This window comes from Diabrotica virgifera, chromosome 2 (assembly GCF_917563875.1).
Source record: "Diabrotica virgifera virgifera chromosome 2, PGI_DIABVI_V3a".
NCBI classification, from domain to species: Eukaryota; Metazoa; Arthropoda; class Insecta; order Coleoptera; family Chrysomelidae; genus Diabrotica; species Diabrotica virgifera.
Genome location: NC_065444.1, coordinates 75,911,755 through 75,937,952, shown reverse-complemented (window position 1 = coordinate 75,937,952; position 26,198 = coordinate 75,911,755). Strand labels below are relative to the sequence as shown.

Genomic DNA, 26,198 nt, shown 5'->3' with positions numbered 1-26,198 from the left:
GGCAATTAAACCAGTCATCACTTATGGAGCAAAAGCAATGTGCCTTACAAAAAAAGATGAAGAAAAACTGAGAATAATACAAAGAAAAATTATTAGAAGAATACATGGCCCAATCAAAACAGATCAAGGAGAAATACGAATTCTGATGAATCACGAAATAAGAAATCTAATAGAAGGAGAAGATATAGTGAGATTCATTAAAGCACAAAGGTTAAAATGGTTTGGCCACATCCAACGAAGAGAAGCAGAAGCACTAATTAGGCAGATAACAAATTGGACGCCAGTAATAAACAGACCTAGAGGAAGACCGAAAATAAGATGGGAAGACCAACTGCGAGAGGATATATCCAATATGGAAATTACAGGCTGGAGAGAAAAAATACAGAATAAGAAAGAATGGAAACAGATTACAGAAAAAGCAAAAAAACACGAAAATCTATAAAGGATAATGAAGAGGAATTATGCGGACCAATCCACCGCATGAAATGGATTAAAAGAGCTCATGAACCTGAGCGACCTATACTCTATACTAGAGTGACCGGTCTATATATATATAATTTTGGTAATATTAACTTTTTTTGCAAAAACTAATAGTTTTTGAGTTATTGATGAAAGATCGGTTAAAACATGCATTTTTCTCAAGAAAAATTAAAATCTTTGATCTTCAATAACTCAAAAAGTTTTGATTTATTTTAATAACTTTATATAACAAATTTTGCTAAGAATTTGTCCCTCTATCGAACTATGGGGTTATTTTCAATAAAATAATTTTCACCCCCGAGAAGGGGTGGCATCCACCCCAGGGTAAAAGCGCAAGTTGTCACCATGTCACCTTTGTTCCTTGAGATATCCTCTAACCACTCACCAATTTTCATGCAAATCTATGGAGGTTCAAAGAAATCGGAGGTAGTAGCTCATATCCACCTCCAGTGTCAACTAGAATTAACTGAAAATATTTGATAATTCTAGTTTTGACTAGCTAAACTAGAATTGTCTAAAGCCCATAGTTAAAACTAGTTTTTCCTAATAAATTCGGGTTTTTGAAATCGGGTTTTTACGGTAACATATATAAATAAAGCGGCAACTATCAAATGGGGTTCATTATATTAGAATGATCATAAGTCGATAGTATTATTATAGGCTATTGATTACGTATTTTAGAAAGGAACTACAACGTTAATGAGGTTTTATTATTTCATATAGTCAATGGACCTCTACTGAAAAAACCGTGGAGTGCTACCATTTAAAGGGGTGCGTTTTGAGAAAGGGGTGAATTAGTCCCTAGACACAGCGCGAATTAGGGTGAGTTCTATGCACGTTTGGTACAAACACTTCTACAGAAGAATTGTTGCAGGTTAAATTTACTATCGAAATATCACAGTTTAAATTTAAAAATATTTTTTTTTACAAAAATATATTCAAAACAAAAGAAAGAAAAAAACACGAAAGATAGCAGTTTTGTTTCTTGTCCCATAACTTTTTTCCACGGGGATATGGATATAGGCATTGCTTCACAGAAAAAAACAACCATCATTCCTCTTTAAAATGACGTTTGTAGTATGGTATAGTTAGCCCCAAACCCAGACATCCAAAGTGAAAGGTATTCTCCAATACCAAGTTGTTCTATATAGTCCATATAATGTTCAGCAAAAAGTCACACCATTTTGAGCGTCGGGTTTGGGGGGAGAGGGGGTATAAATCTGTAAATTCGTAGTTTTTTAGGTTTTTCGTCAATATTTCTAAAACTATGCGGTTTAGCATGAACAACCCTCTATACAAAATTGTTCTACATTAAATTTGAAATAAAAAAGGCCCCATGCTTAACCCTTCTAAAATGAACAGTTCCAAAGTTACGGTCGTACTATAGTATAATTGGTCCAAAAAAGGCCTAACTCAGGCATCCAAAGTAAAAGTTTTCCTTCAACACCAAATTGTTCTATATGGTCCACATATTGTTTAGTAAAAAGTTACACCATTTTGAGCGTCCGCACAGTGGTCCAAAACCCCGAAAAGCTGGCCAAAAGTCAAAAAAAAATTAAACGTTTTGAGAATATTCTTATATTTTCTAAAAGAGAATTAAATTCCCTATTCAGTGTTGGCAACCCTAGAGCTATATCTCGTATATCTGAATTTCCAGTTCAGTTCAAAGTTGACCTTCTTACGGAACAGAAGCGCAGTTAAGAATAACGAATATTTTATACTCACAGTCTTGTGCGTGTATCTCGAAAACGAAGTGCGCAAATTCAATTCTGCAAAATGGAGGATATTCGTGGATCCATCTTTAATAAAAGCCGATAATATCAAAATATTTGTATATGTGATATATTTAGTATACTTTAAGTTGAAATTAAGTAATAAGAGAGTATATATTTTGAAAAAATTAAATTTTCAGATAGGCAAATAGTTATATATTCCATCGAATTCCAAGATGTTACTACAATCATCTTTTAGCCTATATTTCTCTCTTTAAGATTCACAAAAAATTAGCTGCCACTATCTGCCCCTTTGGTTTTGCGAGAATTTTTTGTACAATCGCTCTGCGCTATGAGTTTCAATATGAATCGTTAACAACGCATAATAAACAGATCATGCCACAGCATTCAGGTAGTTTTTATGACTGTAGATCTTTAGTTATTTTAGCATCATAGGGTAAAATCGGAGATAAAGGGGTCAGGGACAGTATTGTTGAAAAATAAAATAAAAATTAGTTTGGACTTTCATATGATTAATAATCGAATTTAACGTTGGAATAAAAAATCCGCCATTGCATCCGCCATTTTATTTTTTGAAATTTCGATTTCGGATTCGTAATCAGCAACCTCAAAAACCCCCGGATATCAAATTTTGAAGGTATTACATATATTTAAAATACATAAACCCGCCATATTACATTCGCCATTTTGTTTTTTGCAATTTAGACTTCGGATTCGTAATTAGCGACCTCAAAAACCCCTGGATGCCTAATTTCATGCAAATCAAAAAAAGCTTTCATATTTTGGCCATCTTTTCGGGTTTTTGGACCACTGTGGTCCGGTTTGGGGGGAGATGGGGGAGAAGTAGGTAAATTAGTAGTTTCTTTACGTTTTTCGTCAATATTTCTAAAACTATGCTTTAGCGTAACGAATGTTCTATAGAAAAATGTTCTACATAAAATTTAAAACAAAAAAGATTCTATACATAATTGTTATAAAATCAACGGTTCCAGAGTTACAGAGGGTGAAAAGTGTAGGTTTTCGATACTTTTTATATTTACCGATTTCTCCCCCCTCTTCACCCCGAACCCGACGCTCAAAATTGTGTGACTTTTTTCTGAACATTATGTGGACCATATAGAACAATTTGGTGTTGGAGGATAACTTTCACTTTGGATGTCTGGGTTTTTTGGTATAGTTATACCATACATTGCCCAAAAAATATAAAAAGTATCGAAAACCTCGACTTTTCACCCTCCGTAACTCTGGAACCGTTGATGTTATAACAATTATGTATACAAGATTTTTTGTTTTAAATTTCATGTAGAACAATTTTGTGTATAACATTGTTTACGCTAAAGCATAGTTTTAGAAATATTGACGAAAAACGTAAAAAAACTACTAATTTACCGATTTCTCCCCCATCTGCCCCCCAAACCGGACGTTCAAAATGGTGTAACTTTTTATTGAACAATATGTGGACCATACAGAACAATTTGGTGTTGGAGGAAAACTTTTACTTTGGATGTTTGGGTTAGGCCTTTTTTGGACCAGTTATACTATACTACTTCCGTAACTTTGGAACCATGCATTTTAGAAAGATTATGCATAGGGCCTTTTTTATTTCAAATTTAATGTAGAACATTTTTGTATAGAGGGTTGTTCATGCTAAAACGCATAGTTTTAGAAATATTGACGAAAAACGTAAAAAACTACGAATTTACCGATTTCTCCCCCCCCCCAAACACTTTTTTCTAGACATTGTGTGGACCATATAGAACAATTTGGTGTTGAAGGATAACTTTCACTTTGGATGTCTGGGTTATGCCATCTTTTGGATCAACTATACTATACTATTGGTAGAAATCTCTATAATTTACAGTTTCCAAAATATGCTTTGTCAAAGTTCGCGACTCACAGATTTTTTCCCATTTTGCACCTTTAAAACGGTCTATTGAGAAGGCTGCATGACTATTTTTAAGCAAGATATGGTTTTTCAAAGTTTTATGCTTTTAATGATTTTTGATATAGTTTACGATTATTTTTAATGTCTCATTATAACTTTTTTAATGTAAATTTAGGTACATACATTGTGCAATAAAAAAGAAATCTTATTTTCTTTACTATAAAATGGTAACTGTATTGTAAAAAATTCTAGGACTATTTTTAAACAAGATATGCTTTTTCAAAGTGTGACATATTCACATACAATAGGTCCAACTAGGTTGGAACCATATGGAAAACTTTTTTGTAATTCCCTTTATAAAAAAAATATTCATTATAAAATGCTCTTCATAGTCTAAAACCTAAGATGCAATTATCAGATATAAAATTTTATCAATAGTGTACGAGGTATGTTAAAAAATATGAATTTCGCTCAAGAGTAAAGTACCTTTATATTTCACAATATCGAAAGCTGTTATTAAGAAAAGTTATTTGGAATTAAAAATTATGTTATAATATGCAATTATGTTCTTCTAATTGAAAAAAATAAAAACTCATAACATTTTCTCAAATTACGGATACCCCTGGATGACGGATATCTTATTTAAAAATAGTCCTAGAGTTTTTTGCAATACACCATTTTAAAGTAAAGAAAATAAAGTTTCTTTTATTCTACAACGTATATACCTAAATGTACAAGAAAAAAGTCATAACGAGAAATTTAAAAAATAATCATAAAAAATATAAAAAATCATTAAAAGTAATAAAACTTGAAAAAGCATAACTTGCTTAAAAATAGTCGCACAACCTTATACAATAGCCATTTTAAAGGTAATTGGCTTTTCTTTCTACTAAATGTACCATTGCGTATACCTAGAAATGCGTAGAAAAACGTTAGAGAACAATGTTTGCGAAATAACGGGGAAAATTACTCAAAGATGCTGAGACTGGCGAACTTTAAAAAGTCCTATTTCGGAAACTGTAAATCCTAATCCTAAATACCAAACGTCATTTTAAAGAGGAAGGTAGTAGAGATGGTAGTTATTTTTCGCTGAAGCAATGACTATACTTATATCCCTGTGGAAAAAAGGTATGGGGCAAAAAACAGAATTGCTTTCTTTCGTGTTTTTTTCTTGCTTTTCTTTTAAATATATTTTTATAAAAAAAATATTTTTGACTTTCAAATGTGATATTTTGATAGTAAATTTAACCTAGAACAATTTTGCTGTAGACGTGTTTGTACCAAAAGTGCATTGAACTCACCTAATGCACCCTTGCCTAGGGACTAATTTACCTCTTTCTCAAAAACGCACCCATTTAAATGGTAGCACTCCGCGGTTTTTTCAAATTTATAGGTCAGTTGACCATATGAGACAATAAAATCCCGTTACCGTTGTAGTTCCTTTTAGCTCTCTTATTTTGAACATAATCAATAGCCTATATTAGACGTGAATATGTTGAAATTAGTGTGATAGATCAGTACCTATTGATAATTGTTGATAGTTGTGGCTCGCCCCCGTATTTATTATAAATATATATTGTTAAACTGAAGATGGGTTATTATGCATTTAATTAACTAATGACCAAAAGGCAGATTAAATACCATACCTTCTGCCCCATCGACACATCCCGTTCCAGTAAAATATTTATAGTTGATCTGTATTTTAGGTTGTCCCCAGGAGGGGAACAAAATGAAGATTATGGAAACGTCACATTCATCTCATAAAGGAAAATATACAGGTCAAGCTGCTGAAGGTAAAATATCAAATAAAAGTATGAAAGTTGGGTGTGAAAACAGACCTTACAAATGTGAAATCTGTTTCAAGCAATTTACTACAAAAGGTGTTTTGAAAAGACATTTGAGAGTACACACTGGAGAAAAACCGTACAAGTGTGAAATTTGTTTTAAGCAGTTTGGTCAAGAAAGTAATTTGAAAAGACATTTGAGAGTGCACACTGGAGAAAATCCGTATAAATGTGAAATTTGTTTTAAGCAGTTTTCTCAGAAAGCTCATTTAAATGATCATTTAAGATTGCACACTGGAGAAAAACCGTACAAGTGTGAAATTTGTTTAAAGCAATTTAAAAAAAAAAGTAGTTTGACAATACACTTGAGAGTGCACACTGGAGAAAAGCCTTACAAGTGTGAAATTTGTTTTAAGCTGTTTAGTGAAGCAGGAACTTTAAAAAAACATTTGAGAGTACACACTGGAGAAAAACCGTACAAATGTGAAATTTTAAGCAGTTTAGTGAAGTAGGTGATTTTAAAAGACATTTGAGAGTGCACACTGGTGAAAAGCCTTACAAGTGCGAAATTTGTTTTAAGCTGTTTAATGAAGCAGGAAGTTTGAAAAGACATTTGAGAGTACACACTGGAGAAAATCCGTATAAATGTGAAATTTGTTTTAAGCAGTTTTCTCAGAAAGCTCATTTAAATGATCATTTAAGATTGCACACTGGAGAAAAACTGAAATGAAACTTTAGTGAGTGTGAAGTGCAGAGCCGTGCGGTACATCTTTTCAATATGATGCAAGTATTCGAAATACCGTCCCTTAAATATTATTGAAAATTAACTTTTATTTTCATTAATTGAAACTATACAAAATGCACGAAAACTTTTATTTTAAAAACTTAAATTAATTAAATTACTTTAAATTAAATTAAAATTAACAAGATATATAGACCAATTATATTACGACCTACGATAAACACAAGTGTGTTTTCCAATTAGTATAGAGTATCTACTAAGTTGTCATGAAATGGAGATAATTAAATTACTGATTAACTAGATAAACAGCTATAAATATGACAAAAGAAATAGAATAAGGTACCAATAAAAATCTGGGGCTCACACACACATAAATGAAATATGCATTAACATTAAATAATATTTATAGAAATTGAATCATTTATTTCAGAAAGGGGTCAAGTCACAAGTATCTACTTTTGAGAAAATCAAGTTTACACACTGTTTACATTCAACAAACAATCACTTTATATAAAATAAAAATTCTACTTAACAACCTGGAGTATTTGTCAAACAGTGTTGTATTTATTAAAAATGTATCTTGTTAATTTGTTTAAGAAAAAAAAATTAATTTTTTGCACTCATTTTGTCAAGATTTGTCACTTGACCCCTTTCTGAAATAAACGATTCAATTACAAGTTACCCTTATGACTCTAATTTTGGCAAACGCGTCAATCAGATTGGTGTAGTCTAAAGTAGTAGCTAGTAAGGACACTATTGAAATATGTACATCTTTTCAATATGAAGCAAGTATTCGAAATAGCGCCCATTAAATATTATTGAAAATTAACTTTTATTTTCATTAATTGAAACTACTCAAAATTAACGAAAACTTTTATCTTAAAAACAAAACATACTTTAAATTAAATGAAATTAAATTAATTAAATTACTTTAAATTAAATTAAAATTAACGAGATATATAGACCAATTATATTACGATATACGATAAACACAAGTGTGTTTTCCAATTAGTATAGAGTATCTACTAAGTTGTCATGAAATGGAGATAATTAAATTACTGATTAACTAGATAAACAGCTATAAATATGACAAAAGAAATAGAATAAGGTACCAATAAAAATCTGTGGCCCACACACACATAAATGAAATATGCATTAACATTAAATAACATTTACAGAAATTACAAGTTATCCTTATGACTCTAATTTTGGCAAACGCGTCAATCAGATTGGTGTAGTCTAAAGTAGTAGCTAGTAAGGACACTATTGAAATAAGTGCTAATTTTTTTAGTTTTGTTTTATGGAGCTTCGTAAATAGTTTTTAATAATTTTGAATTTTGAAAAACTTCTTTCCCCACTGGCTACCGAGACAGGGAATTTTTATAAGATTCTGAAGAAATGATGAAAATAAAGAAAATACAGCTATCATCTATATTTAGGTACAAATGAGTTAGGTTATTTTGGCACAAATAGTTCAAAACCTCTAAAGGGTATCATTTGCGATATATCAAGCAATTTTTCTAGATCATTTGCCTCTATATCCGATTTTTCATCTTTTTCTATTGAGAGTATTGAATGAATATTCGTACAATATTTTTCTAGTGTTTTATTATTTATTTCTCTTGAAAATATCATATAAAAATATAAAATTTTATTATGAATTTCTAGAAGCGAAAATCGATCAAAGAATTAATGACAATGTCTAAAATATAGATGAAAAAATTTATTTTACATTGATCTTCCTTTTAACTCATTCATAGTTTTTTCGTAACCAAATTGACACTTTTTTCTCCTGGATCGAATTTCACTTTCAGCTGAAAATTCGGAAATTATATCAAGATTTCTGCAATTTCATTGCATCAGCAGTAATTTTCATTTGGTCATAGCCAGATTGTCTGTAACTTTTGTTTTTCTTTTCTATTGTTTCTGACAACAGTTTTACACAATCTTTTCACATTTATAATTACATGTTGCGACATCTTCGAGACTGAATTTATATGAAATAAAATATACCAAAGAACTACACCACATATAAATTTATAATTTTTAATATTTTTTGCTAATTCTCGTGCTTTGACTTTAGTTTCCGAATCTTTGTTGACGTCAATTATTATTATTTCGAACAAGGCATCATATTTCACAAAATTGAAATCTTAAAAGTTTTAATGCATGTATTCGACTTGACCATCTAAGCACTCAACGGTTGTAGAGTTAGTTGAGAAACATGTTTTTTCAGAAATTCACAATGCTTTGTAGAACCAGAAAAAAACTAGTTCTTGTATAATACAGAAAAAGGTTGTTGTTTCTGTAGAAGACGCTGCGCCATTTATGACTAAGTTTAAAGAGTGGCAAGGGCAGGGCACGTAAAACCCCTTGGGATAATATTTTTACTACATATTTTTAATTATTGAATGGTTCAATGTGTATTTTGATTTTACTGATTATGCCGCCCCCCTTGTGATGCCGCCTGATGCGACTGCCTCATCGCATCATAGCACGTGAGTATGAAATTTGTTTTAAGAAATTTAATACAACATCTCATTTAAAATTACATTTGCGAACACCTGTTGGAGAAAAACCTTATAAGCATATAAAATTTGTTGTTAATAAATAATAATTTTTTTGTTTTGTTTTTGGCCTTTGTTTGAAACCTCTACCTGCGTAATTTTAGCGAGTAATGTTGTGGGTGTGTATTGAGTAAATATCTTGTTACTCAGTAAAATTGACTTCATTGTTTTTACAAAGTCACATTTATTGAATCCGAACGTGTGCATTCCCCCAATGAAATAATAAAAAAGCACATGAAATTGTACACTTATTGAACTTTATTGTATCATAAATCAATCGTTGAATACCCATACATAATAATTTTTATCTTGGAAGACCTTTTGTGTAATTTAAAACATTTTGTCAAATAAAAGTCATAAAATAATAGTGCAATTTGTTTAAAGCAATTTACTACAAAAAGTAATTTGAAAATACACTTGAGAGTGCACACTGGAGAAAACCCGTACAAGTGCGAAACTTGTGTTTTATATATTTTGATGAAGTAGATACTTTGAAAAAACATTTGAGATTGCACACTGGAGAAAAACCGCACAAGAGTGAAACTTGTTTTAGTCAGTTTGGTCAAGCAATTAGTTTGAAAACTCATTTAATAGTGTACACTGGAAAAAGACCGTACAAGTGTGAAATTTGTATTAACCAGTTTGGTGAAGGAGGTAATTTGAAGTCACATATGAGGACTCGAGCTTGTTTCACACACTAAGAATTTTGAACATGCGATGACTGAAATGCACATAGTTGCTCGAGTAATCATATATATGGAATATTTCTCCCTTCATCGCTTGAAACGTTCGGTGAAGGGAGAAAGATTTCATATGATTGCTCGAGCCACTATGTACACTTCAACCATCGCACGTTCAAAACTCTTAGTGTGTGAAACAAGCGTCACACTGGAGAAAACCCGTACAAGTGTGAATTTTGTTTTGAAAAGTTTGGTCAAGCATGCGGTTTGAAAATTAATTTGAGATTGCAAACTGGAGAGAAACCTTACATAGTGTGAAATTTATTTAAAGCAATTTAATAATTTAATATAACATCTCATCTAAAAGTACATATGCAAACACACATTTGGGAAAAGCCTTACAAGTGTGAAATTTGTTTAGAGCAATTTAATAGAACGAGTGATTAAAAAAACACTTGATACTGCACACTGGAGAAAAACCGTACAAGTGTGCAATTTGTTTAAAGCAATTTATTACAAAAAGTCATTTGAAAATACACTTAAGAGTGAGAGTACACACTGGAGAAAAACCATACAAGTGTGAAATTTGTTTTAAGCAGTTTTCTCAGAAAGCTCATTTAAATAATTATTTAAGATGGCACACAGCACTGGACAAAAACTTAAGTGAAACTTTAGTGAGTGTTAAATTTGTTTAAAGCAATTTAATACAACATCTCATTTAAAATTACATTTGCGAACACATGTTGGAGAAAAACCTTAAATTATAAGCATATGAAATCTGTTGTTAATAAATAGATTTTTCTTTTGTTTTTTGTCTTGGTTTGAAACCTCTGCCTGCGTAATTAGAGCGAGTAATGTTGTGTGTGCGTGTGTATTGACTAAATGTCTTGTTACTCGGTAAAATTGACTTCATTGTCTTTACAAAGACAAGTTTATTGAATCCGAACGTATGCATTCCCCCAATAGACAAGACGAAAATGGCGGCTTCGTTGGAAAAATATTCCCATGAGATTTTTTTGCATAATCACATTCGTAAGACACCCCAGAATAAGGTTCAAGAAGTCGCCCACGCCAAAAGTGGTAGTAATTTAAACAATCTTTTTTAAACAAATTGCAAAAATTAATATTTTCGGCCCGACCATTTTTTAATTAATTCATTCATTTTTTGATCGTTTTCGAGTTATACGCAATTTAATATTGAAAAAAAAAGAAAATTGCGATTTTCAAGGCTTAATAACTCTTATTAAAAATTATTATTATATGGAAGTCAGGAAATGACTCAATCAAAGTTTAAAGGCCCCTTACGAGATCCTGAAGAAATTTTTAATTATTAACAATGAGCTCCATGCACGAATTAAGCGGCGGCCAGTGATGAGTGCGAAAGAGATGCCATTCCGGCAGTCCAATGATGCATCTTACTCGTACTCGCAGTGCCGGCCGCCTCAATACAATCTTACCGCTCATTGTTGATAATTAAAATAACAGCTTAGTAATAAATTAATGACACAAATTTCTTCAGTCATGTAGGGGGGGGGGGGGCTTTAAACTATGGTTTAGTCACTTTCTGACTTTCTTCATAATAACTTTTAACTGAGTTATTAAGTGCTAAAAATGGCCATTTTCGCGTTTTTTAAATTTTAAATGACATAACTCGAAAACGATCAACTTTAGAGAAAAATTACAAGAGACCTTTTTTGTTCAGAATGGTCCAAAAAACCTATAAAAAAATTGTCCGGGCACAAAATTTTATTTTTGCAATTTGTTTAAACAAATTGGGATTACTTTTCGCGTACCCGACTTCTTGAACCTTATTCTGGGGTCTCACGAATGTGATTATGCAAAAAAATCTCATGGGAATATTTTTTCCAACGAAGCCGCCGTTTTCGCCTTATCTACAATGAAATAATAAATAAACACATGAAATTGCACGCTTATTGAACTTTATTGTAACATAAATCAAAATCAATTGTTGAATACCTATACATAATAATTTTATATTGGAAGACCTTTTGTGTAATTTAAATCATTTTGTCAAATAAAAGTCATAAAATAATAGTAGTGTTTTGTCAAGAAAATACACTTGAGAGTGCACACTGGAGAAAACCCGTACAAGTGTGAAATTTGTTTAACTTTCATCGGACGGGCCTGAAAATATTACAAGACGGGCCGAGGTCTGAACGGACCCGATTCGTATAAGGTGTGAATTATGCCTATACGAAAAAAAACTGTAGAATAACATTATTTTTATGTTATAAAGCATGCACATTACTGCTGTTTAATCTCAAACATTCAATTTTCATATTCGATATTAAACAATCTTTTTATCGCCCCGTATATCACACTAACGCAATTATTATATTGCAAACATGTGCGGGCTACTTAATTAGTTTAATTATTGCAAATCAAACAATAATTTTTGGCTAGGGCACAATAATTTGGCTGACTAAATAAAATCCTTTGTTGTGTTAAGTCGCGTGGGCTATGACCCAATTCATGTTGCCAACAAGAGAGAACATACATTTACAATAATTCCTTCGAGTAACTTCAACCAGTCAAAATGTGCTTTTAAATATATTCATTCGAGTCAAGTCAAACAGTTCAGATGGGCTTTTAAATACATTATTTCGAGTCACCTCATACAGACAACATGTAGTCTCATCATCAATGATTCTCACTTCAACCATCATACGAAGCGGTCAGTAAAGTAGCGTCATTAGGTCTCCCGGGAAGTTAGTCATTTACAGAAATAAATTATCAGTAGTAATTGCACAAGAGCTCTAAAATTCTATATTAATTTTAGAGATCGAGTGCAATTTGTTGCGATTATTTCATGAATAAAACTGTTCAAAACCAAAATTTTATTGTAATTTATTTATGTAAGTACAAATTAGTACAATTAAACACACAGTTGTTATAAATATTTGACGGTTGAAATTCATCACTTTTATAATTTTTAAAACATTAATTGTCATTAATGTCACTGAATGTATTTTTTCGTAGCAACGAAGGGCATCTGACGTAATATACTTGACGACGAGAAATTAACCAAAATTTTATTGTAATTTATTTATGTAAGTACAAATTAGTACAATTAAACACACAGTTGTTATAAATATTTGACGATTGAAATTCATCACTTTTATAATTTTTAAAACATTAATTGTCATTAATGTCACTGAATGTATTTTTTCGTAGCAACGAAGGGCATCTGACGTAATATACTTGACAACGAGAAATTATCAAAAATTATCGGGTATAATATCACAAGAGAGTGAGAATAAATTGACAATAATGCGACAGTTTTTCGAAAATTTGTTGTCTGGTAATAGACACGAGAGCCCGCAGGGCTCGAGTGGCTATTGCCCAATGACAACAAATTTGAGTAAAAATGAAGCATTATTTTCTTATTTATTCTTAATGTCGTGTGATATTCGTAAGATTATTTTTTAATACGTATATTATGGATATTTTCTTAAATGTAACAGTTGTCAAAACTAGGAAACTGGTTGCCATTAGACAGAAACAATCTACTTAAAAAAATTCTATCGGTAATTTTCTACAGTAGATAATTCTCAGTATAATTTTAATCTGATTGGACAGAATTAAACACGTGATCAAATGTCTTACTATACGATTGGAAGTTAAAATCATTAAAAAATAATCAGTTTAATTTTTATCTATTGGTCAGAATCTCCTATGAATGAAATAATCATCTTGAATTTTGTTTCACTAAAGGCGATAGATCCTGCAGCTGAGCTCGAAGATTGTATACTACAAAATACATTGTACTGATTAATACCAACAAAGTAAATAACAACTAAGTACATACTATTTGTACAATGTACACAAACTGTCTCTGATTTCACATGTTCTAGGCATAGGTACACAATTTTAATAAACTTTACGCATAGTCTGGGCAGATTATCGGAGATTAGCCCATTTTTGGGAAAAGTTATTTACCAGCAATTTTATTGCTGGAATCGAATCTTATGATTGTATATATTAGTTAAATAGATATGCAAAGTCCGCAGATAGTGTGCTACGTTTTTTATAAACAAAATGGCGCCCAAAAATCGTGTTTTTTTCAATTTTTGCTCTATAACTCTAAATATTTTAACTTTACGCCAAAAACATTCAAATAAAAATTTACTGTAATTAAATTCTGCATAGAGACGTGTTTTTCCCGATTTACTTCGACGAAAATTTCCCCCGGAAAATGCGGGTTTTCCAACAAAATCTTTAATTTTCAACTAAGATTTTACATATGTAGTTGTTTATCAATAATTAAATAACTTGGTAATATAAAAGCTCTTTTCGTACAAACTATAATTCCAGAAGCCGATGGAAATTGAATAAACAGTTTAGCAACAATTGAGTTGTTAATTAAAAATTTACGGTCGCTATAATAACCACAATAATTATGATACATAAGAATAACCATGATTTTTGTATAAAAAACACACTACCTATCTAATGTACTTTACAGAATTGAAATTGAACTGTTTAAGCGGCTTCAGGAATATTTTAAAAGTATAAACAATTAATTTTTTGGCTTATAAACAAATAGAATATCTCGGGAAATATTAAATTAAATTAAATCATGAAAACGGTATTGGAAAAAAAGCGGCAGGACGCTTCTTTTAAAAGAAAAAACGTTTAATTGTGATGAGTGGTTCCTGAGATACAACCTGTCAAAGTTGACCGGCATTTACGGCAAAGATATAAACAATAGGATCATAAATTTCGAACTACCACCTTTTTATTTTTGTCCTCTTTCTTCACACCAATTTTCATATCTTTAAAATGATCATAACATATATTATTATAATAAATACTATCGATATTACGAGTGAAAATTGCCAAAAATAGCAAAATTCCAATCAAAAATTAGGTTGGAGAAAATGTAAACTCAAAGTTCAAAATCGGTATACGTTAAAAAATGCATTTTCTCGGCTTCCCATGGAGCAATTTTCTTTCATTCTTTTTTTGTTCCCAAGTAACTCGAGTTTGAGCCATCTAACTAACGCATTATTAAATGTCAAAGTTGCTTTTGTTTTGTTATAATAAATTTATTTATTTATTATAACAAAATTTTTTAATTTGTTTAAATAAATATTGTTTAAATAATTATACAGCTTTCAAATGGGAATATTTGTGTTTTTAAAGTTAAACGGTACACTTGTAGTAAGTTTATCTAAAAAAAGTCTACAACTGGAAAAAATATGTAGTTTTCTTTTCTTATAATAATTAAATGTTTTTTCTTTTAAAAGAAGCGTCCTGCCGCTTTTTTTCCAATACCGTTTTCATGATTTAATTTAATATTTCCCGAGATATTCTATTTGTTTATAATCCAAAAAATTGTTATAATTTTAAAATATTCCTGAATCCGCTTAAATAGTCCAATTTCAATTCTGTAAAGTACATTAGATAGGTAGTGTGTTTTTTATACAAAAATCATAGTTATTCTTATGTATCATAATTATTGTGGTTATTATAGCGACTGTAAATTTTTAATTAACAATTCAATTGTTGCTAAACTGTTTATTCAATTTCCATCGGCTTCTGGAATTATAGTTTATACGAAAAAAGCTTTTATATTACCAAGTTATTTAATTATTGATAAACAATTACATATGTAAAATTTTAGTTGAAAATTAAAGATTTTGTTGGAAAACCCGCATTTTCCGGGGAAAATTTTCGTCGAAGTAAATCGGGAAAAACACGTCTCTATGCAGAATTTAATTACAGTAAATTTTTATTTGAATGTTTTTGGTGTAAGGTTAAAATATTTAGAGTTATAGAGCAAAAATTGAAAGAAACACGATTTTTGGGCGCCATTTTGTTTATAAAAAAAGTAGCACACTATCTGCGGACTTTGCATATCTATTCAACTAATATATACAATCATACGATTCGATTCCAGCAATAAAATTGCTGGTAAATAACTTTTCGTTGTATGTATTTTGCTAATTAGCCCAGAGTAGCATACTTTACTTATTTTTCTATCTATGCCTCTACAACACAAATGGTACTCCCCACTTAATATTTTTTCTATCTGCGCTCAGTAATATCCAACAGATCTGGTAATACGACTGCCATATGACGCTTTTTAATCTTTTCGATCTGGTTATTATTATAACGCCTGAAAACATATTCCTTTATAAGATCCTTGCCTAGTGCCAAAATATACATTTTACGTTGACTCAGATTAGGCTTTTTCCAATCAGGATATTTTAGTAGCCACAAATTATAGGAATTAATATCTGCGACATCAATGGGGAATTCCCCATTTAAACATGTAAAAAAACCCATTATATAAAACGATAGTACACTCACAGTCGGTACTAATCCATAAAATGTATCGAATTACCGCATTATTACAACTTTATTAGAATGCATTTTCTATGACATAAAAGGCTAGCCGGGGTATTAGGAGACCCCAGGTTATAAAATTGAATATATATTTAATCCAACCGTTAAATGTTTTTGTATGCATAATTTGTTATCAATAAAATATATAAACTACAAATAGATGGAAGTATGCCGATTATCAATTAAGATCTATAAAGTCACAGCCAAAATATACATAACACACGTTCTGGGATACTCCATTAAAATGCTTGATTGGAGGGAGAAAGGTCTAAATATACATAGATGGACAAAATCTAACAAACTTGCGTTTCACAGACGATGTACCTAGTTCTACTAGCAGACAATTTAAAGGATATTAGAATAATGTTGGAAGACCTTCAAGAAGTGTGCTCTCAGGTTGGGTTAAAAATTAACATATCTAAGACAAAGCTAATGACAAACCTGGTTCCCAGTGAAAATATTGTCATTAACAACTGCGAAATTGAGTTTGCCGAAAAGTACAAATATCTTGGTCATGAAATACGAATCACGAGAGACAATCAAACATGTGAATTGAAACGAAGAATTATCCTCTCCTGGGCCGCATATGGTAAACTCAGAGACGTATTCAAAAGCGATCTTCCAATCTGCTTGAAACGGAAAGTCTTTGCCAATGCGTTTTGCTGGTTATGACCTATGGTGCTGAAACTCTAACATTAACAACCGCATCTGCTAAGAAACTAAGAATTGCTCAACGTAAGATGGAAAGGTAGATGATTGGTGTGTCATTGCGGGATCATATAACAAACGAAGGACTACGATTGAGAACAGGAGTCAGAGATGTTGTATATCAGGTGGCTAAACTGAAATGGAACTGGGCCGGTCATGTGCCCTTCTGACAGATGGGCGATGGACAAAGAGGTTGCTCGAATGGAGACAAGAGTCGTTAAAAGAAGTATAGGAAGATCACCTACGGGACGGGCTGACGATATAAAAAGAATGACCACTAATTGGGTTCTAAGCGACCAGGACAATGGAGGGAAATAGGGGAGGCCTATATCCACATTGGGCGATAGCTTTACAAGTGTGAAATTTATTGTGAAGTAATTTAATACAACGGGTGATTTGAAAAACACTTGAGAGTGCACACTGGAGAAAAGCTGTACAAGTGTGAAATTTGTTTGAAAACACATGGCCGGTTCTTCATTTTTTGAAATTATGATTCAGCGTTTTTTTTTTAAATCAAGTGGTGCTGTTGCTGAGATCAGGTTTATATTCTCCATGCGTGGAAGGGGTGAGAGTAAGAAGTAGGAGGGGATGAACTGGTACTACTGGACAGGACAGGGTTGGCTTTGTAATTATTATAGATTTAATACAGTAAAAAGTATATTATTTTTTACATGACAGTGTGAAAAATTGAACACCTGCATCTGTCCGATACATTTTCTTAAAACTTCGCAAGTTTCGGCTACGTATACTAGCACAGTCTTCACGTTGTTGTTAAATAATCGTATCTTGGTTGACCTTGCGTGCATTCTCTGGGTAACTCTTCTGTTCTCCAAATTTTATTTAAAAGTGTGTAGGCTAGGCTATCCTAGCAGTATTATATTCCTTTGTCTTCTGTTCCAGTAAAATATTTATAGTTGGTTTGTATTTTAGGTTGTCCCCAGGAGGGGAACAAAATGGAGATTATGGAAACGTCATATTCATCTCATAAAGGAAAATATACAGATCAAGATGCTGGAAGAAAAATTTTAAATAAAAGTATGAAAGTTGGTACTGAAAACAGACTTTACAAATGTGAAATTTGTTTCAAGCAATTTACTACAAAAGGTATTTTGAAAACTCATTTGAGAGTGCACACTGAAGAAAAACCATACAAGTGTGAAATTTGTTTTAAGCAGTTTATTAGAGCAGATGTTTTGAAAACACATTTGAGAGTGCATACTGGAGAAAAATCGTACAAGTGTGAAATTTGTTTTAAACAGTGTGGTCAAGCAGGTGATTTGAAAACACATTTGAGAGTGCATACTGGAGAAAAACCGTACAAGTGTGAAACTTGTTTTAAACAGTTTGGTAAAACAGATACTTTAAAAAAACATTTGAGAGTGCATACTGGAGAAAAACCGTACAAGTGTGAAACTTGTTTTAAACAGTTTGGTCGAGCAGGTAGTTTGAAAAATCATTTGAGAGTGCACACTGGAGAAAAACCGTACAAGTGTGCAATTTGTTTAAAGCAATTTACTATGGAACATAGTTTGAAAATACATTTGAGAATGCACACTGGAGAAAAACCATACAGGTGTGAAACTTGTTTTAAACAGTTTGGTAAAACAGATACTTTGAAAAAACATTTGAGAGTGCACACTGGAGAAAAACCGTATAAGTGTGAAATTTGTTTTAAACAGTTTGGTCAAGCAGGTGATTTGAAAACTCATTTGAGATTGCACACCGGAGTAAAACCTTACATGTGTGAAATTTGTTTTAAGCAATTTAATATAACGGGCGATTTAAAAAAACACTTGAGAGTGCACACTGGAGAAAAACCGTACAAGTGTGAAATTTGTTTTAAGCTGTTTTCTCAGAAAAGTAATTTGAAACCTCATTTGAGAACGCACACTGAAGTGAAACTTTAGTGAGTGTGGAATTTGTTTAAAGCAGTTTAATCCATCTCATTTAAAAATACACGCTGTATTTTCCTGTCACAGTGTCACAAGCGTGACACTGCATGTTTTATATGTTCATGGGTATTCTTTCATTTTTCCTACTGTATTGGAGAGAAACCTTAAATTATAAACATATGAAATCTGTTGTTAATAAATAGTTTTTTTTTGCCTTGTGTATTGAGTAAATATCTTGTTACTCAGTAATATTGACGTCATTGTCTTTACAAAGACACATTTATTGAATCCGAACGTATACATTCCCCCAATGAAATAATAAATACACACATGGAATTGTTCACTGATTTAACTTTATTGTACCTAACATAAATCTATTGAGGGGGTTAGAAGTAAAAGGGTTTGAGTGCACTTTTCTAAAAATATGCTCGAAATACAGGTTCGCATAGGTAGGTACTTAAATGGTATTATAACTTGGTGGTAAAAGGATTCAAGCATATTTCGCCCTACAGTCGCCGTCGCATTTAATTTAATAAAAATAATTGCATTTTGCATTGGTAGTAAACGGGTTTAAGTGCGCTGAACCGTTTTACCACAAAACTATTTTTAGTATTCTGTAAAGACAAGTATGTAGTAGTAAACGGGTTTAAATGCCCTTGAATCATTTTTCGACAAAACAATTTTTAGTATTCGGTAAAAACCTCATGTTAATACAGGATTAATTTTAAGTAAATGAATATTACATTTGTACCGAATTTTGAAGACTAATTATGCAAAAGTATTGTGAACGTGCTAGTTGTAGCTACACTGTGGATAAGAGCTGGGATAAAAAATGATTAGTAATAGTTAAAATCTGCACTTGAACCGTTTTACCATTTAACACCATGTACCGATTCAAGTACATATTTTTAATAAGTGAAAAAAAGGAAGGATATAGTAAGAGTATAGTATATTGTACAAGTGAGAAAAAGACATATTACTCACGAGCGCAGAAGCTTGTTGGCACGAGGCGAGTGCCGCAAATCAAACGAGGGAGAAATATGTAATTTTCTCATGTGTTGTACACTGTACTTTTTCTATGGATGCGGTTTTGTCAAGAGTTCTTCTTCTTCTTCTCTTTGTCCTTATGCCCTATAAGAGCGTCGGACTTCCCGTCAAGAGTTCAAACTTCAAAATTAAATATTTTAGGTATATTATATGCATAAATTGAAATAAAATACATATACATGTAGGTATTTAATATTCTTAAAATTCATATACGTTATTTATTTAAAATTCTAATTAACAGTTATTTTTGAACAGTTTTGAAAGGTAATTCCTGTTAAGTTTTGCTTCAACACATTTTGTTTGACAACATTAAGTACTTTATGTCTCGATTAAACCCCGGTTAACTCTTTACGGTCTCTTGAGTTGTAATAAATGCAATTATACATATTATTATACTTATTTATAATTATGATAATACTTTTAATTGCATTTATTACAACGCAAGATACCCTAAGGGCTGATTGTTCAATTGGAGATTATCTTCAGATTAAAAATAATCTTCAATTAAACTTAATATTTCGTTGTTCAAAGCAAGTTTAACATTTAACCATCTGTTAACAAGAGATTATCTTAATCGCTCAAAAACGAAGGATTAAGGGTGTTAACTAAAGATTTGTAACCTTACTTTCTGTTTTTAAATTAAATATTTTCAATAACATTCCACAATGAAACAACCATAGTTATTGCAATAGGTAGGTATAAATATTGTTCTCTCTACAAATTTTCAGTAGTAATAAGATTTGCAGTAATAATCTATTATAATTTCGTGTCTCTAATAATAATAATGGCTATTTCTAATATTGGTGTTTTTGATTTTGAGGATATGACATATCACAGAGGACGAAGATGTCTTAGCTGTTGTTAATATAATTTAAAAATGTATGTACCTACTTCTTAAATAATTTATATTATTATAACCCAGTGATATGCACATAGGCAGTACAAAAATAAATTAGATTTCTCAGTGTATAGGTACTTGCTTCTACAAATTTATTTATGATAATTATTTCTTCTTCTTCAGGTGCCATCTCCGCTACGGAGGTTGGCAATCATCATAGCTATTTTAATTTTTGAGGCAGTAGCTCTAAATAGTTGTTTTGAGCTGCATCCAAACCACTCTCAGGTTCCTCAACCATGAAATTCGTCTTCTTCCGATGCTTCTTCTGCCATCTATCTTTCCCTGCATTATGAGTCGTAGGATGCCATACTTCTCGCCCCGCATCACATGTCCGAGATACTGTAGCTTCTTTTCTTTAATTGTAAGTTCAACTTCCTTTTCTTTACCTATTCTTCTCAGTACTTCATTGTTTGTAACTCTATCTACCCAGGAAACCCTCATAATTTTTCTATAGGTCCACATTTCAAAGGCGTTAAGTCGTCTCATTGTCTCTACATTTAACGTCCATGATTCCACTCCCTAGTATAGAACACTGTAGAACATTTTGTTAGGCGTACTTTAAGAGCTAATGTTAAATCTTTGCTACATAGGACCTTTCATTTTTATAAAATTAGAACGTGCTTTTTCGATTCTGACTTTTATTTCTGCAGTGTAGTCATTATTTTCTGTTATAAGTGTTCCTAGGTAAGTGTACTTTTTTACTCTTTCGATCTGCTGGCCCTCTACTATCAATATTTCGTTAGTATTATGCTTGTTTTTACTAATTTTCATAAACTTCGTCTTTTTGATATTGAGAGAGAGTCCGTACTCCCTACTACACCTTACTATTTTACTCATGAGTCTTTGCAGGTCTTGTAAACTATCGGCTATTATTACTGTATCATCTGCATATCTGATGTTGTTAACTAAGACTCCATTTACTCTTATGCCGACTGTTTCATCTTCCAGAGTTTCTCGCATTACCTCTTCAGAATAAGCGTTAAATAATAGAGGTGATAATATGCAGCCTTGCCTGACTCCTCTCTTTATTTCCATTTCTTCAGATGTTTCTTTTTCAATTCTTACTATTGCTCGCTGATTGTAATAGAGGTGTGTTATTAGTCTTAAATCTCTTTCATCTAGGTTTTTATTTTTTAGGATTTCCATGAGTCGATCATGTTTTACTTTATCAAACGCCTTATTGTAGTCTATAAAACAGACGTAAAGAGGATGGTTAACATCCAAACATCTCTGTGTCAGCACGTTGAAGGAGAATAATGCCTCTCTGGTACCCATACCATTGCGGAACCCATATTGAGTGTCACTAATATCCAGCTCCAGTTTAGAGTGTATTCTGGCGTGGATAATTTTCAATAGAATTTTCAAGGTATGTGACATTAAGCTTATGGTTCGGTAGTCACTGCATTCTTTTGCATTCACCTTCTTTGGCAAACACACAAAGGCTGATGTCAACATTTCTCTAGGGATGATTCCTGTAGTATAGATAGCGTTGAACAGTTCTACTATTATGTCCAGGTTTTTCTCGTTGACCAACTTTATCAGCTCGCTAGGCAATTCATCTGGACCAGCAGATTTATTGGTTTTCATAGAGTTTATTGCCTGACTAACCTCTGATTTGGTTATCTCTAGGCCTACATCTCCCGTTTGGCTATCTACGGATGTGCTAGCTTCTCTCTGGTCATGAAATAGTTCCTCGATATACTCTTTCCATCGTCGTAGTTATAATTATTTAGGTATAAGTAAGTACATATTTCCTTGAGTTTCACTTTCTTCTTCATGTACCATGTCCTTTCAGAACGTTGGTTACCATCATAACTATCTTAATTTTATCCACTGCCACCCTAAATAGCATGTTTGTATCAATACCGTAATAATATCGATTGTCAAAGTACTGTCAAAGTATAAAGACGTATTTAAAAAGTTCTTTCCAAAACTTTAAATATTTCGAAGTTCTAAACCTTTTTGAAGGATCAGACAGGCTGCCGACGAGTTTGTACAACATCGAATATCTCAAAAATAGGTATACATTTCGTGGGGCAGAAAAGTAAGTTAAAAAAAAAACAATTATAAAGAGGACCGATGGAGGTAAGTCCAAATATTTATTCAAATCTTCCGCTGTTTGATAATTCTGATATTGATATTGATCAAAATAATGAAAATTTAACGTGCAATGCCTTAAACGGCGTTTCTAAAACACCTAAGGCCATAGCGGAAAAGAAAAAACAGAACAACATGGAACCAGAACACGAATCAGAAATAGTAGAGAAAAATAAAACTAAAAACAAAAATAAGAAGGCAGCAAAACGTCAAAGGCCGAATGAGTGCCAGGAAGATGAAGATTCAGTGGCTGAAATGAAAAAGCAACTAAAAGAAAAGGACGAAGAAATTAAAAAACTCAGAAACCAAATCCATCAATTGAATGAAAAAATCAATGGACTACAAAATACAATAATAAACTCTCAAGAAAAAGTAATCGAAACTATAGATAAAAGATTCGACGAACTTAAAAACGAAAACCAGACAACCGATATACAAATAAATGAAAAAAAATCGATGACAGCAATCCCAAAGAAAAAAATTGAAGATACTAATAATAACATCGCAACTACAAAAAATTTACCCATAACACCCACAACAAAAACAAATGAAGATTTCCCTTCCCTACCAAAAAAGGTCGGAAAAGACAACAGCGTGCCATCAACATCTAAGGTACAAGAACTATTTCCTTCCCTACTGAATAAGGGCAGGGAAGAGACAATGGAAACAAGCGAAATTGATAATATCCTAATCACCGAACAAAACAATCAAGAAAGCACTATAAACAGGTCCAAACCAAAACCACCCGTCATAAAACTACAAACAGTAAACGAAACAGGAACAATATTGAAAATTGCTGAAACTCAAAAGATATACACAGACAATAAAATCTCCAAAAACGGAAGAGAAACACTCATTCAAACAAAATGCCCTGAAGGTTATAGAAAATTTACCCATATCTTTAAAGATTATAACAAAGAAATCAAAATTCAGTGGATCGCCTTCCCATTAGACGAAGATATCAAGCCCAAAATGGTTATTAGAGGACTTCCCTCAAATACAAAACATGAAGTCTAGGAAGGCAGACAAAAAATCTCTGCCAATGTTTATAATTACAGTGGAAAAAGAAGACGTACCCAAAGCCAAGAAAATTACCAACCTTATGTACATGAGAGTAGTAATAGAAGATCTAAGAAAGAGCAACGGACCAACTCAATGTTTTAATTGCCAGGGCTTCCACCACGCCCAAAATGCATGCTTCAAAGACGCTAGGTGTGTAAAGTGCGGAGAAAATCACAAGAGTAAATTCTGCCAAATTCCAGCAGAACAAAAAGCAAAGTGTGCTAATTGCCAAGGTCAACACCCGGCAAGTTATAGAGGATGCCCAAAGATACCTGCCTGGGGAAGACCCAGACAAATAACAATAGAAAACAGAACACAACAACCTAAAAGAAACAATGGGCAATCGTACGCCCAAATCACCAACACAAAACCCAACAACAGATTCTTCTTCTTCCTCTTTATAAGCAATTCTGCTTGTTCATTGGCGGATTGATACCTCTATTGGTCCAAGAGCTGTGAGACATTTTTGAGTAGGTATTTTAGGCAACCTGAAAATTTTTCAGGGGACTCTTCCATGATAGCCTAATACAAAAATGCCGGTCTGGCTGGAGGGTAGCGGTTATTTTCCCCAAAAATCCCCCCAAAGTTAAAAAAAGGGTAAAAATTGCTATTACAAAAAATATCAGTGACGTGACTTTAAAGTAAATTTAAATATTCAAATATAAAGAAAATAAACACGCCAGACGATTTGAGGGCGATTTTAACTCTGCAAGATACTTGCATGGTCGTCCCAGGATTATTTTCAGGGGATGCATCTGAACTTCAGAAGATTTCATCTGAATCTGTACATACTATTAACGAGTATAAAATATACAACTATACATACATAGCTATGTATATTTCTGCCGGAGAGGAAGGTGCAATTGTTATTTTGACAGGGTATTTTTTAATATTAAAAAAAAATATTCTAAAAAGACAGGATTTTGGTGAAATTTTCCAACTGCCATGTCATCAAACAAATTACCCGTGCATATAAATGAAAAGCGCTATAGGTAAGCTGCACTGTGAGAAAGGGTGTATACCGATAGCTGTTTGCGTCCTCTGTTCTAGCGGAGCGAGTCCGTTTGCTCGAGAAAAATCACGTGACCTGGCAATACCCATGTTGTTGTGCCTCGAAACGTTAGAGTAATTATTATATATTATAGTTTTTAAGTAACTTTTTCTTAATAAAAAAAAATAATACGTACTATACAATAGATTTTGCAAATATGATAGAAAAAGACAAATTTATTATTATAAATATATAGGTAAAAAAGTATAAAACTATAAGCTAAATAAATTCGGTGTCCGAATCTTGTACTTCTTCTTCAAACTCCTCATCTGAGCTTAAATATTCATTCTCTTCTTCTTCCTCAGACTCGTCAGTTGAAGCCTGCACAATCACGGGCGCATCTGAAGAAAGACTTGCCATTGTTGAGATGTGGTGTTATCGAATAATGTAAAAAATATCATGGACACAACACGTAGCAAACACAGAAACATTAAGAAAGATGAAAAAGGAAAAAGAAATACTCAACACTATGAAGGAAAAAATGAGCTACTTTGGTCATATACTAAGAAATAAAAAACCTGATGTGATTGGTTAAATAAGGAAAAGTATTAAGTAATGGTTATATTATAAGTAAGAATACGTAGCAACTCAATTAATTAATCACTAATTAATTTTTAATTAACTCTAAATACAGTGCGTCCATAAAGTAACGCATAAATTCATTATTTCGTAAACCGACGACTTTAAAAAAATTCCGAAGCAGGTCGATTTTTGTTTTTCAATTTCGATTTTTTGGCTTATATATCATACTAGTGACGTCATCCATCTGGACGTGATGACGTAATCGATGATTTTTTTAAATGAAAATATGGGTCATGTGATAACTCAGGTGAAAGGGTATTCAATTCTCTATTCACTAATGTAAACATTAACATAATTATTTATACAGGGTGTGCAAAAAAACATTTTTTAAATTAAAATAATTGAGACAGAAAGAAGAATGTATGTAATTTATTTAATTCAAAATGCGTTTTACTACTGTCAGAAAACAAAAAAAAATTTTATTTGACAAATAAACATTGATTTTCGCTTAAACGAAATGTTCAAACTGGCAAGAGGCAGGTGGGTGGCAGCTTTGACATTGAATTTAAGCGAAAAACAATATTTATTTGTCAAAAAAATATTTTTTCCTGTTTTCTGACAACATTAAAACGTATTTTGAATTAGATAAATTACATACGTTCTTCTTTTTGTCCCATT

At 32.0% G+C, this 26,198-nt stretch overlaps 1 protein-coding gene across 2 annotated transcripts in view; it reads left to right on the top strand.

Annotated features, from left to right (window-relative positions):
- The window catches only part of LOC126879530 (zinc finger protein 664-like), a 60,327-nt gene extending 41,278 nt beyond the window's left edge, over nucleotides 1-19,049 (top strand). The window contains exon 2 of one of the 2 annotated variants that reach the window (XM_050642634.1): nucleotides 17,882-19,049. In XM_050642634.1, the coding sequence (XP_050498591.1) occupies nucleotides 17,882-18,858 (977 nt within the window). In that variant the 3' untranslated portion in view covers nucleotides 18,859-19,049. Of the gene's footprint in view, nucleotides 1-5,804; nucleotides 9,256-17,881 lie in introns of those variants that run through there. The other variant, XM_050642635.1, reaches the window with a different exon arrangement.
- The last annotated feature ends 7,149 nt before the right edge of the window (nucleotides 19,050-26,198 follow it).